The sequence below is a fragment of the Bos javanicus genome, chromosome 29 (genome assembly GCF_032452875.1).
Source record: "Bos javanicus breed banteng chromosome 29, ARS-OSU_banteng_1.0, whole genome shotgun sequence".
NCBI classification, from domain to species: domain Eukaryota; kingdom Metazoa; phylum Chordata; class Mammalia; order Artiodactyla; family Bovidae; genus Bos; species Bos javanicus.
In genome coordinates this window covers 6,108,628-6,122,196 of record NC_083896.1, presented here as the reverse complement: position 1 = coordinate 6,122,196, position 13,569 = coordinate 6,108,628, and the positions used below count along the sequence as shown (strand labels likewise).

The window sequence follows — 13,569 nt, the reverse complement described above, 5'->3', positions numbered from 1 at the left end:
TAAACTTAAATTTTTTTTCTCTATAGAACTCATCACTTTTTAATATTGTATACAATTTGCTTTTACCAGGACTTCCCTGGTGGCTCAGACGGTAAAGCGTCTATCTACAATGTAGGAGACCCGGGTTCAATCCCTGGGTTGGGAAGATCCCTTGGAGAAGGAAATGGCAATCCACTCCAGTACTATTGCCTGGAAAATCCCATGGATAGAGGAGCCTGGTAGGCCCCAGTCCATGGGGTTGCAAAGAGTCAGACACGACTGAGCAACTTCACTTTCACAATTTGCTTATTACTTTTATGCTTTATTGTCTCTGCCTTCCACATGAACAAAAGTTTCTTCAAAGACAGGGATTCTCTGTATCTGCAGTCCCTAGAATGATATGTCTTCAACATATTTGTGGAAGGAATCCGAGAGTCAGCTTGGAAACAACCTTATTGCAATACATTATAAATTTGTTGTGCATGTGTTATGAGACATAGTCAAAGAGGAAAACAATAACCAAAATAAAATGATGGGATACTAGAAATAGTGTGAGACAAGGATAGGATATTAGAAATAGTGTAGGATGGGGACTTCAAACGCTAGGGTATGTAAAGACTTTCCAAAGGCAGATATAGGATCATTTAAAATAAAACAATCACATTATTTGTTTCTCAGTGGATTCTTCATGGAATTGAGAACTAGCCTGTGGTAAGGCTCTGCTGGTCCCCTGTTCCCACCTCCCTGATTTACAATTATTTATTTCTTATTTTATGAATGAGAGACATCACTCATCCATCCTGAAACATATCTCTGAGTTGTAAAAAAAAAAAAAAATCTCTAGGCCTCCAAACAAATAGATGCTAGTGAAAGATTCTAATAGCTAGGTGACAGAAATTTGTCAAGTCAAATGGTTTATAGTTGAACAAAATTAAAGATGAGTCTAATTGAGTTTCCAGCTAAAACCATTAGAATTAACTTGGATAACAGATCAGTGTGAGATTTAGGGGTTGTAACTTGGAAAGAGTTAAAATAATTCAGGGAAAATTCCATAACAACTTTTTTTTCATTCATATCCTAAAATTTCTCAAAACATGTCTAACAATGAGAAATGTGAATGGAACTGATAGTCCTGACTTATTCTGGAAATAATTTTTTCATCCATAGATCTATGACCAAATGTTTTAACATCCCATAGCACTGAAAGTTGTATTTCAAGCAAAATTTTATGCTTAGGCATTGTTTATGAAAGTTTGTAATGATGCTTAGACTCACTTTGATACTGCTAATAATTATAATAGTAAGTCACATGAAGAATTTTCCTAACATGTACAGCTTGTCATAGGAAATAAATATTTTTAAACACTATACACGGATTCTTAATCAAGGCAGGTTTGGCAGTGATTAAGATTTACAAGCATTATCCAGATTTCTAGGCAGCAGAAACTGAAATGGAATTTGCCATGCTAGATGTTAATTAAGGAGTGTTCTCTTGGGATCAATATCTGTGGCAGGGAGGGGAAGGAAGCTGGAACAAACAGAGGGAGAAATTGCAGTTCAATGCCAGTTCAAGGACAGCCTCAACTGACCCAATGGGCTGCTCTGGAGTCAGAATAGCCCTTCAGAATGCCCTGGGCTGGACAAAGATGACCAGATCTTTCTGTTCCCACATGGATCAGTCATTGACCATGTGTATCCTGGAAGGACATGACCTCGAGCAGAGTGGCTGTGTGTATCTGGTCTTGAGCAAGGGCTGACAGAGAGCCCTCTGATGGCCTGCAGAGAGCCTTCCTTCTCTGGAGCAAGGGCATCTTCAATGAGGAGGAATCTAGGCAGGACACCCTGGTGTCACCTTAGTATATAGTAAGATGCTTTAGGCAAGGGGGAAAATACATGTTCAAGGAGAAAACTTGATAAAATTCTGACTGAAGAGTGTGGCTTTACAATGTTGTTGAATGATGTTGAATAATAAATCATTATAGTATTTAAATTCTTTTGGATATAAATAAAAGAGGTAAAATTGCTTCTGAAAATGTTAATATTTGTAATGTGCTGGAAATTGTATTCTTTATGGCAACTTAAAGATATGACAAACAATTTCAGATGTGAACCTAAAAATAAAGGAGAGATACATTGCTTTTCAAAATTAATTTAAGGAGTAGGTAAGCAAAAAGAAAAAAAGTGTGTGAAGAACACTGATCTAATCTAGCAGGCCATTTTACAAATGATAATGTTGAGACTCAGAGATTTCCTTGTGATCATTATAATGATATGAAGCCAAATTTGTAAAGTAGTGGCATTACCTGACCATTGTTTCTTACCTGGTTGTGTGAAGATGCATTGTGAATATACTTCAAAGAGAATAAAGCTCTCATGAAGGGCTTTTTAACCTAGGGAACCTCGTCCCTCCAAATTGCATAGGACAGTGTATTTGTTTATGTACATTTTCCTGGGGAATGCTTTTCTATAGTTTTATAGTCACTACAGAGGAGATCTTGACATAAACAAAACTTAATATTTAATTAATAAGTCTCTACCCAGCTAATTGCCTTCTCAATTCAAGTTCATTTCTCCCCTGAATCTCTTACCAGAGGCTTTTTTGACCCTCTTACATACTCTTGCTTCTTTCCTCTTTCAAAAACGCGAAACAGTCTTCATGCCGAGAAACCTCTTTTATGAAATCTTTCTTGTACTAAGTCATCTATGTTCTCAACAGGGTGACCTGGTGTATGTTAACTATGCACGAACTGAAGACTTCTTTAAACTGGAGCGGGACATGAAAATCAATTGCTCTGGGAAGATTCTGATTGCCAGATATGGGAAAATTTTCAGAGGAAATAAGGTAAAAAAACCACAACTCTGTTTTTCTTTTCAGTAAAAATAAAAAGTTATATTGTATCTTGGGCTTTCCTGATGGCTGAGACAGTAAAGAATCTGCCTGCAATGCAGGAGACCTGGGTTCAATCCCAGGCTCCGGAAGACCCCCTGGAGAAGGGAATGGCTACTCACTCCAGTGTTCTTGCCTGGGGAATCCCGTGGACAGAGGAGCCTGGTGGTCTGCAGTCCATAGGGTCGCAGAGAGTCAGACATGACTGAGGGACTAACGCTTTCTGTTTTTCATATTGTATCTTACATGGGTAGAACCACATCCTTAAAATTTTTTGATGACCATGATTTTCCCATACTCTTTACCATTCCTGCCTAAGAGGGAGGATACATGTGCTAGTTTATAGGCAGGTTTTAACCTGGGTCGTTGGAATTTGGCCTCTGTAGAAGTTCAAGGAGAACATTGCAGGTTTTTCCATATCTACACATTGTCCCTGTAGTCTATGAAGTAGCGTGCATTGGATTTGTTGTTAGTCTTTAGTATCTTTAAATATTATCTTTGAAAATATTTACTAAATTAAATTTTGGTGTTAATTCTTTGTTAGAGGTAATGAGACAAGCCAATCTATGCACAGCAGTTTTGAAAGTTACCAACACTTGATTTGGGGCTTCCCAGGTAGTATAGTGATAAAGATTGTGCCTGCCAGTGCAGGAGATGCCAGAGATAGGGGTTCGATCGCTGGGTCAGGAAGATCCCTTGGAGTAGGAAATGCAGCCCACTCCAGTATTCTTACCTGAGAAGTCCCATGGACAGAGGTGCCTGGTGGGTACAGACCATAGGGTCACAAGAAATCAGATACAACTGAGGGACTGAGCACATAGAGTACTTGATTTTTTTTTTTCCCTTTTGTGGGAAATTAATTTAAAAAATATTCTCTTTCAACCATAGAAGAAATGGGAATCTAGTCTGTGAAATCTACTTGTTTATTGTGCTTCTAGACTAGAGGAAGGAAATAGTAGGTACCTGTTACCACTGGTATGTACATTTTAAAAAATCTGCTCCAAGGGCTAATCCAGCCCTGGAAACTAGGTTTCAGAGCTTGCATAAGAAAAAGACAAAACCAATTCTGTGAGATGTCCTTTGTTGTAAGCATAAGGATTAAAAATAAGGACTGAAGATAAGTTTTAGTTACTTATTTAAATGTAATTTCAAATAACCAACCTAAAATAAGAAAGACTGTTTTCCAGGTTAAAAATGCCCAGCTAGCTGGGGCCAGAGGGATCATTTTGTACTCAGATCCTGCTGATTACTTTGCTCCTGGGGTGGAGGCATATCCGGATGGTTGGAATCTTCCTGGAGGTGGTGTTCAGCGTGGAAATATCTTAAATCTTAATGGTGCAGGGGACCCTCTCACACCTGGCTACCCGGCAAATGGTGAGTGATCAGGCTTCAATCATCACAGAGACTTTTAACATTTTGAAGTGATTTTATCAAAAGATTCCCTTTGACAAAAGGATAAAGTATGTCATTTTCTTACTGTCTTTGCATCTAAGAATAAATTAAAGGGTTTTGAAGTCGGAAAATTATTGGTTTGGGTCCCTTATCCCTTGTTTGGAACCATTGCATCTGGTAGGTTTTGAAATGCAGACATTTTCAAATATTTAAAAGTAAGATGGTGCATATACCTTACTGCATAACATTCACATAGGCTGGGACAAAATGTGGGAAGCAAGCATGTAAATATTTTACAGTAAAATGTATGAATAATCATTTTAAGCAGAGGGTACATAAATAATATAAATAGCCTCAGGTCTGCTCAAGTCAGATCTTGCTGCCAAATTAGTTTATATCAGATCATGTTTTGTTGCCAAGTATTAATAAATGCCCTCTCCCAATTAATGGATTTTGCAGTTTTTTAAAATTTCTAATTGTAGATAAGGGACAGTAAAACAAACTCTATAAATCCCTGAAATGGCATATTTTGAATACAGAGTGTGGAAAATGCTTATTGTATCATTACTGTGTAAAGACAATAGTGATTACTTTCAAGGAGTGTTTCCAAAATTCTAGCTTTTAAATGCATTAACGACCCTATAAGCTTTGTTGTGTTATTATCTCTACTTGACAGATGGGGAATGTGAAACCAGAAAGAAGTAAACAGTCTGCCTTGTTCATTGCACCATTAAGTGAGGAGTGGGGATTCAAATTCTGATTATCTGGCTCCAGAGTCCATGTATTTGTCTCATGCTGAAATGCCCTGCTGTATAATTATTAACAAGAGAACTTGGAGCATATTTTTAATGTACTCAGCTATTTGATAACATTTACAAAAATCTGTCATCATTTAGTTTGTGTGGTTTAAAATTAATAAAGGTTTATAACTTGGATAAAGTAGGTTACCAAAGTATTGGTGGTATTTCCATATTTATTTTTCATCTTGGATCCTTCTATCTAATTGTAGACTCCTTTAAAGCTTATGTATTTGGCTTTGTAAGTTTTTAAACATAGTACATTGTCATAGGTTTTTTTAAGCAATACGTATTATCCTGTGATAAAATCATGTGTCTACCTGAACTTTACTAACTTAGCCTTTTTATTCCCAAGTTTTGAAAAATGCAACTTCTCCTAAGCTCTGTTTGTTATAAAAAGCTAAAATTATGAACATAAAATAAAATCAACTGGAATATTTCTGTTTACTATGTTCAGATTTAAAAGATGACATTGTAGAAATTCCCTTTTGTGTCCTTTCTTATTTTTCTTTTAATTTCACTCTTTATTATGGGATAGTTCTGACACAAAAAATTAGAGATAATGAATAGCATTTTGTCAATGTTACTTTGTCTATTCATTGCCCTTTTTTGATTATTGCTCTAAATTAAAAAAATCCCATGTAATGTATTACTATGTCATTTTGCCATAAAAAGACTAGCTTTTACAATCACCTACATCAAAAGAATTCCAGAAAAACATTTACCTCTGCTTCATTGACTACACTAAAACCTTTGACTATGTGTATTACAACAAACTGTGGAAAATTCTGAAGGAGATAGGAATACCAGACCACGTTACCTTTCTCCTGATAAACCTGTATACAGGTCAAGAAGCAACATTTGGAACCAGACATGGAATAACAGACTGGTTCCAAATCGGGAAAGGAGTACATCAAGATTGTATGTTGTCACCTTGCTTATTTAACTTATATGCAGAGTACATCATGTGAAATGCCAGACTAGATGAAGCACAAGTTGGAATCAAAATTTCCAGGAGAAATATCAATAACCTCAGGTGTACAGATGACACCACCCTAGTAGCAGAAAGCAAAGAGGAACTAAAAAGTTTTTTGATGAAGGCGAAAGAGGAGAGTGACACAGCTGACTTAAAAACTCAACATTCCGAACACTAAGATCATGGCATCTGGTCCCATCCCTTCATGGCAAATAGATGGAAACAGAAGCAGATTTTACTTTCTTGGGCTCCAAAATCACTGCAGATAGTGACTGCAGCCATGAAATTAAGAGATGCTTGCTCCTTGGAAGAAAAGCTATGACCAACCTAGACAGCATATTCAAAAGCAGAGATATTACTAAGGTCTGTCTAGTTAAAGCTCTGGTTTTTCCACTAGTCATGAATGGATGTGAGAGTTGGACAGTAAAGAAGGCTGAGTGCGGAAGAATTGATGCTTTTGAACTTTAGTGTTGGAGAAGACTCTTGAGAGTCTCTTGGACTGCAAGGAAGTCAAACCAGTCAATCCTAAAGGAAATCAACTTGGAATATTCATTGGAAGGACTGATGCTAGAGCTGAAGTTCCAATATGTTGGCCATTTCATGTGAAGAGCCAACTCATTGGAAAAGACTCTGATGCTGGGAAAGATTAAAGGCAGGAGGAGAAGGGGATGACAGAGGACAAAATGGTTGGATGGCATCACTGACTCAATGGACATGAGTTTGAGCAAGCTCTGGGAGATGGTGAAGGAAAGGGAAACCTGGCATGCTGCAGTCCACGGGGTCGCAAAGAGTTGGACACGATTGAGCAGCTGAACATTAACAATAAATTTCTTGTGATTTGAAATTTTGGAGAAAAAAATGGAAAAATAGCTTTTATTTTTCTTAAATCTGGAGAAATGACAGGATGTGTGTTTTTATTTTGAGGTAGAGTTTACATGTAATAACATGCAACGATCTTAAGCGTTAATTCACTAAATTAAAAAAGTTGTATGTATCTGTGTCACTCAAAATAAGATATAGGACATTTCTGTGACTTCAGAAAGTTCTCTGGTGCCCATTTTTGGTCAGTTTTTACCATAGCCCCACCCCTAGAAGCAGCCATTTTCTGATATCTTTTGTCATTCATTAGCTTGGTTTTGAGCTTCATATAAATTGAATCAGATTATATCTGTTCTTTTGTGTGTTGACAGAAAATCAAGTAACAGTCAAGCTAAGAAGAAAGGAAAGATAATGTTATTTATGCCAAACTGAGGAGTATAACCCAGGGAACAGATTCTCAGAAGCTCTGAGAACTGTTCCACTGGTTGGGAGTTAGAGATGCAATTTTATATGTTTTTGAGAAAAGAATTTATGCATCATACTGACAGATTAGATTTGTACATTAAGTTGACCAAAGATATTTTGATCTAGTAATGCATGAATAGAATAAGCCTTTGGTTAATACTATTCCATGTATGGTGTGAAAAAGAAATATTAACCTTAAAATGTCAATACTGACATCATAAGAAAGGATTCATTTTTCTCAGAGGTTGGTATTATTCTACTTTGAGGAGGTCTGGTTAATGTACTATGCAGATGCACATTTCACACTTGCAAAGACTGCCACAAACAGAGCATGTTATCCTTTTTCCTTCTCAGTTTAATTGTCTTGTCATAGAAAAATCTGTGATTTTTTTCCTCATCATTTGTTTTGCTGCATTCACTCAGTATAACAAGTAGAGATTAGTCATGTTATTGTGTGTATTGATAGTTCATTCCCTTTAATTGCTGAGTAGAATTCTATTATGGGACTCCTTTATAAATTGCTTATTCATTCTCCTGTTTGTGAACAGCAGGATGGTTCCCAGTATTGGCTACCCAGATTCAGCTGCTATGAGCAGTCTTCTGCAGGTCTTTCTGTGAACATGTTTCTGTCTTTCCTGGGTAAATACTAGGAGCGTAGTTGTTGTGCCATAGCGTATAATTTTCTGCATAATATTAATTTGCAAAGAAGTTGTTTAAAGTGACTGTAAAGAGTATATACACTCTTAGAAGAAATGTATGAGAGTTTCAGTTGCAGCACATTTTTGTTAACATTTGAAGCTGTCTTTTTAACAGTTCTAGTATATGCAATTTAAAAGTGTGTTTAGTGTGATTTGGCTCAGCTGGTAAAGAATTCTGCAATGCAAGAGACCTGGGTTTGATTCTTGAGTTGGGAAGATGCCCTGGAGAAGGAAAAGGCTACCCACTCCAGTATCCTGGCCTGGAGAATTCCATGGACTGTATAGCCCCTGGGGTTGCAAAGAGTCAGGCATGACAGTGACTTTCACCTTATTATTATTGTTATTTTTTTGACTTTCACCTTAGTGTGATTTACAGAGAACATTTTGAAAGGGACTCCATTTTTATTAGAAATATGTTCAACTTTTTCAGAATATGCTTATAGACGTGAAATCGCAGAGGCTGTCGGTCTTCCAAACATTCCTGTTCATCCAATTGGATACTATGATGCACAGAAGCTCCTGGAGTAAGTTTGTAAGAAACAAGCAGATGGCTATTTGAGTAATTCTCTTTACCGACATTCTTCAGGTGTCATGCTTTTGTCTTCATTATTCCATACCAAAGTTCTCTGTGGTGGGTGGAATATACAATTTTAGCAGTGTTTTATACAACAGTGATTCTAATCCGGGATTTGCTTTAAATACTGATAATAAAGTGAAATACCACCATGAAAGTGAGTCTTTCCAGATCATCAACTTCAGGGATTGTAACAATCATTTGATCCACTGTGCTTTTTTTCTTTTTTAGTTTTCTAAAAAACTAATTTATTTTAATTGGAGGTTAATAACAATATTGTAGAGGTTTTTGCCATACATTGACATGGATCAGCCACGAGTGTACATGTGTTCCCCATCCTGAACCCCCCTCCCCCCTCCCTCCCCATCCCATCCCTCTGGGTTGTCCCAGTGCACCAGCCCTGAGCACCCTCACTTAGGCATCGAACCTGGACTGGTAATCCAGTTTTGAAACATGATAATACACATGTTTCAATGCTATTCTCTCAAATCATCCCACCCTCACCTTCTCCCAGAGTCCAAAAGTCTGTTCTTTATATCTGTGTCTCTTGTGCTGTCTGGCATATAGGGTCATCGTTACTATATTTCTAAATTCCAGATATATGCATTAATATACTGTATTGGTGGGTTTCTTTATGACTTACTTCACTCTGTATAATAGGCTCCACTTTCATCCACTCATTAGTATTGACTCAAATGCATTCTTTTTAATGGCTGAGTAATAGTCCATTGTGTATATGTACCACAGCTTTCTTATCCATTCACCCGCTGATGGGCATCTAGGTTGCTTCCATGTCCTGGCTATTGTAAATAGCGCTGCAATGAACATTGGGTTACATGTGTCTCTTTCAATTCTGGTTTCCTTGGTGTGTATGCCCAGCAGTGGGATTGCTGGGTCTTCCGGAAGTTCTGTTTCCAGGTTTTTAAGGAATCTCCACACTGTTCTCCATAGTGGCTGTACTAGTTTGCATTCCCACCAATAGTGTAAGAGGGTTCCCTTTGCTCCGCACCCACTCCAGCATTTATTGTTTGTAGACTTTTTGATAGCAGCCATTCTGACTGGCATGAAATGGTACCTCATTGTGGTTTTGATTTGCATTTCTCTGATATTGAGTGATGTTGAGCATCTTTTCATGCGTTTGTTAGCCATCTGTATGTCTTCTTTGGAGAAATGTATGTTTATTTCTATGGCCCATTTTTTTATTGGGTCCTTTATTTTCCTGGTATTGAGCTGCATGAGCTGCATATATATTTTTGACATTCTTTGTCAGTTGTTTCATTTGCTATTATATTCTCCCATTCTGAAGGCTGTCTTTTCACTTTGCTTATAGTTTCCTTCGTTGTGCAAAAGCTTTTAAGTTTAATTAGGTCCCATTTTTTTATTTTTGCTTTTATTTCCATTACTCTGGGAGATGGGTCATAGAGGATCTTGCTTGATTTATGTCAGAGAGTGTTTTGCTTATGTTTTCCTCTAGGAGTTTTATTTTTTCTGGTCATATATTTACATCTTTAATCCATTTTGAGTTTATTTTTGTGTATGGTGTTAGAAAGTGTTCTGGTTTCATTCTTTTACAAGTGGTTGACCAGTTTTCCCAGCACCACTTGTTAAACAGATTGTCTTTTCTCTATTGTATATGTTTGCCTCCTTTGTCAAAGATAAGGTGTCCATAGGGCATGGATTTACCTCTGGGCTTTCTATTTTGTTCCATTGATCTATATTTCTGTCTTTGTGCCAGTACCATACCATCTTGATGACTGTGGCTTTGTAGTAGAGCTCGAAGTCAGGCAGGTTGATTCCTCCAGTTCCATTCTTCTTTCTCAAGATTCTTTGGCTATTTGAGGTTTTTTGTATTTCCATACAATTTGTGAAATTATTTGTTCTAGTTCTGTGAAAAAATACCATTGATACCTTGATAGGGATTGCATTGAATCTATAGATTGCTTTGGGTAGTATACTCATTTTCACTATATTGATTCTTCAGATACATGAACATGGTACATTTCTCCATCCATATGTGTCATCTTTGATTTCTTTCATCAGTGTTTTATGGTTTTCTATATATAGGTCTTTTGTTTCTTTAGGTAAATTTATTCTTAAATATTTTATTATTTTCGTCACAATAGTGAATGGGATTGTTTCCTTAATTTCTCTTTATGTCTTCTCATTGTTAGTGTATAGGAATGCAAGGGATTTGTGTGTATTAATTTTATTTCCTGCAACTTTACTATATTCATTGATTAGCTCTAGTAATTTTCTGCTAGTATCTTTAGGGTTTTCTATGCAGGGGACTTGTCATCTGCAAATAGAGTTTTATTTCTTCTTTTCCAATCTGGATTCCTTTTATTTCTTTTTCTTCTCTAATTGCTATGGGTAAAACTTCCAAAACTGTGTTAAATAGTAATGGTGAGAGTGGGCACCCTTGTCTTGTTCCTGATTTTAGGGGAAATGCTTTCAAGTTTTCACCACTGAGGATAATATGGCTTCTATTATGTTGAGGTAAGTTCCTTCTATGCCTGCTTTTTGGGGAGTTTCTATCATAAATGGATGTTGAATTTTGTCAAAGGCTTTCTCCATGTAGATTGAGATAATCATATGGTTTTTATCTTTCAATTTGCTATGTGGTGTATCACATTGATTGGTTTGTGAATAGTGAAGAATTCTTGCTTCCCTGGGATAAAGCTCACTTGGTCATGATGTATGATCTTTTTAATATGTTGTTGAATTCTGTTTGCTAGAATTTTGTTAAGCGTTTTTGCATCTATGTTTATCAGTGATATTGCTCTGTAGTTTTCTTTTTTGTGGCATCTTTGTCTGGTTTTGGTATTAGAGTGATGGTGGCCTCATAGAATGAATTTGGGAGTTTACCTTCCTCTGCAATTTTCTGGAAGAGTTTGAGTAGGATAGGTTTTAGCTCTTCTTTAAATTTCGTTAGAATTCGCCTGCGAAGCCATCTAGTCCTGGGCTTTTGTTTGTTAGAAGATTTTTGATTTCTGTGCTTGTGATGGGTCTGTTAAGATTTTATGTTTCTTCCTGATTCAGTTTTGGATAGTTATACTTTTCTAAGAATTTGTCCATTTCTTCCAAGTTGTCCATTTTATTGGCATATAGTTGTTGATAGTAGTCTCTTATGAGCCTTTGTATTTCTGTGTTGTCTGTTGTGTTCTCTCCATTTTTATTTCTAATTTTGTTGATTTGATTCTTCTCCCTTTGTTTCTTGATGAGTCTGGCTAATGGTTTGTCTATTTTATTTATCTTCTCAAAGAACCAGCTTTTAGTTTTGTTGATTTTTGCTATAGTCCCCTTTGTTTCTTTCTCACTTATTTTTGCTGTGATTTTTATGATTTCTTTCCTTCTACTAACTTTGGGGTTCTTCATTTCTTCTTTTTCTGCTTGTTTTAGGTGTAGAGTCAGGGCATTTATTTTTCTCTTTTTTCTTTAGGTAAGCTTGTATTGCTATGAACCTTCCCCTTAGCACTGCTTTTACTGAATCCCATAGGTTTTGGGTTGTTGTGTTTTCATTTTCACTTGTTTCCATGAATATTTTGATTTCCTTTTTGATTTCTTCTGTGATTTGTTGGATATTCAGAAGTGTGTTGTTTAGCCTCCATATGTTTGTATTGTTAATAGTTTTTTTCCTGTAGTTGACATCTAATCTTACTGCATTATGATCAGAAAACATGCTTGAAATGCTTTCAATTTTTTGGAATTTACCAAGGCTAGATTTATGGCCCAGAATGTGATCTATCCTGGATAATGTTCCATGTGCACTTGACAAAATGGTGAAATTCATTGTTTTGGGGTGAAATGTCCTATAGATACCAATTAGGTCTAACTAGTCCATTGTATCATTTAAAGCTTGTGTTTCCTTTCTAATTTTCTGTTTGGTTGATCTATCCATAGGTCTAAGTGGGGTATTAAAGTCTCCCACTATTATTGTGTTACTATTAATTTCTCTTTTCATACTTGTTAGCATTTGCTTTCAGTATTGAGGTGCTTCTATGTTGGGTGCATATATATTTATAATTGTTATATCTTCTTGGATTGATCCTTTGATCATTATGTAGTGTCCTTCTTTGTTGCTTTTCATGGTCTTTATTTCAAAGTCTATTTTATCTGATATGAATATTGCTGCTTCTGCTTTCTTTTGGTCTCCATTTGTGTGAAATATTTCTTCCACCCTTCACTTTCAGTCTGCATGTGTCCCTTGGTTTGAGGTGGGTCTCTTGTAGTTAGCATATATAGGGGTCTTGCTTTGTATACATTCAGCCAGTCTTTGTCTTTTGGTTGAGGCATTCAACCTATTTACATTTAAGGTAATTATTGATAAGTATGATCCCATTGCCATCTACTTTGTTGTTTTGGGTTCAATTTTATAAAACTTTTCTTTGTTTCCTGTCTAGAGAAGATCCTTTAGCCTTTGTTGAAGAGCTGGTTTGGTGGTGCTGAATTCTCTTAGCTTTTGCTTGTCTGTAAAGCTTTTAATTTCTCCATCATATCTGAATGAGATCCTTGCTGGGTATAGTAATCTAGATTGTAGTTTTTTCTCTTTCATCACTTTAAATATGTCCTGCCATTCCCTTCTGGGCTGAAGAGTTTCTATTGAAAGATCAGCTGTTATCCTTACGGGGATCCCCTTGTGTGTTATTTATTGCTTTTCCTTTGCTGCTTTTAATATTTGCTCTTTGTGTTTGATCTTCATTAGTTTGACTGTTATGTGTCTTGGGGGGTTTCACCTTGGATTTATCCTGTTTGGGACTCTCTGGGTTTTTTTGGATTTGGGCGGCTATTTCCTTCCACACTTTAGGGAAGTTTTCAACTATTATCTCAAGTATTTTCTCATACCCTTTCTTTTTGTCCCATCTGGGACACCTATGACTCGAATGTTGGAGCATTTAACATTGTCCCAGAGGTCTCTGAGGTTGTCCTCATTTATTTTAATTCTTTTTTTCTTTTTCCCTCTCTGCTTCATTTATTTCCACTGT

General features: G+C 36.5%; 1 protein-coding gene across 2 annotated transcripts in view; it reads left to right on the top strand.

The window, feature by feature from the left end:
• FOLH1 (folate hydrolase 1) overlaps positions 1-13,569 on the top strand; it is a 72,505-nt gene that overhangs the window by 23,870 nt on the left and 35,066 nt on the right. Inside the window, exons 5-7 of one of the 2 annotated variants that reach the window (XM_061406012.1) lie at positions 2,696-2,821; positions 4,054-4,240; positions 8,444-8,537. In XM_061406012.1, the coding sequence (XP_061261996.1) occupies positions 2,696-2,821; positions 4,054-4,240; positions 8,444-8,537 (407 nt within the window). Of the gene's footprint in view, positions 1-2,695; positions 2,822-4,041; positions 4,241-8,443; positions 8,538-13,569 lie in introns of both variants that reach the window. The other variant, XM_061406011.1, reaches the window with a different exon arrangement.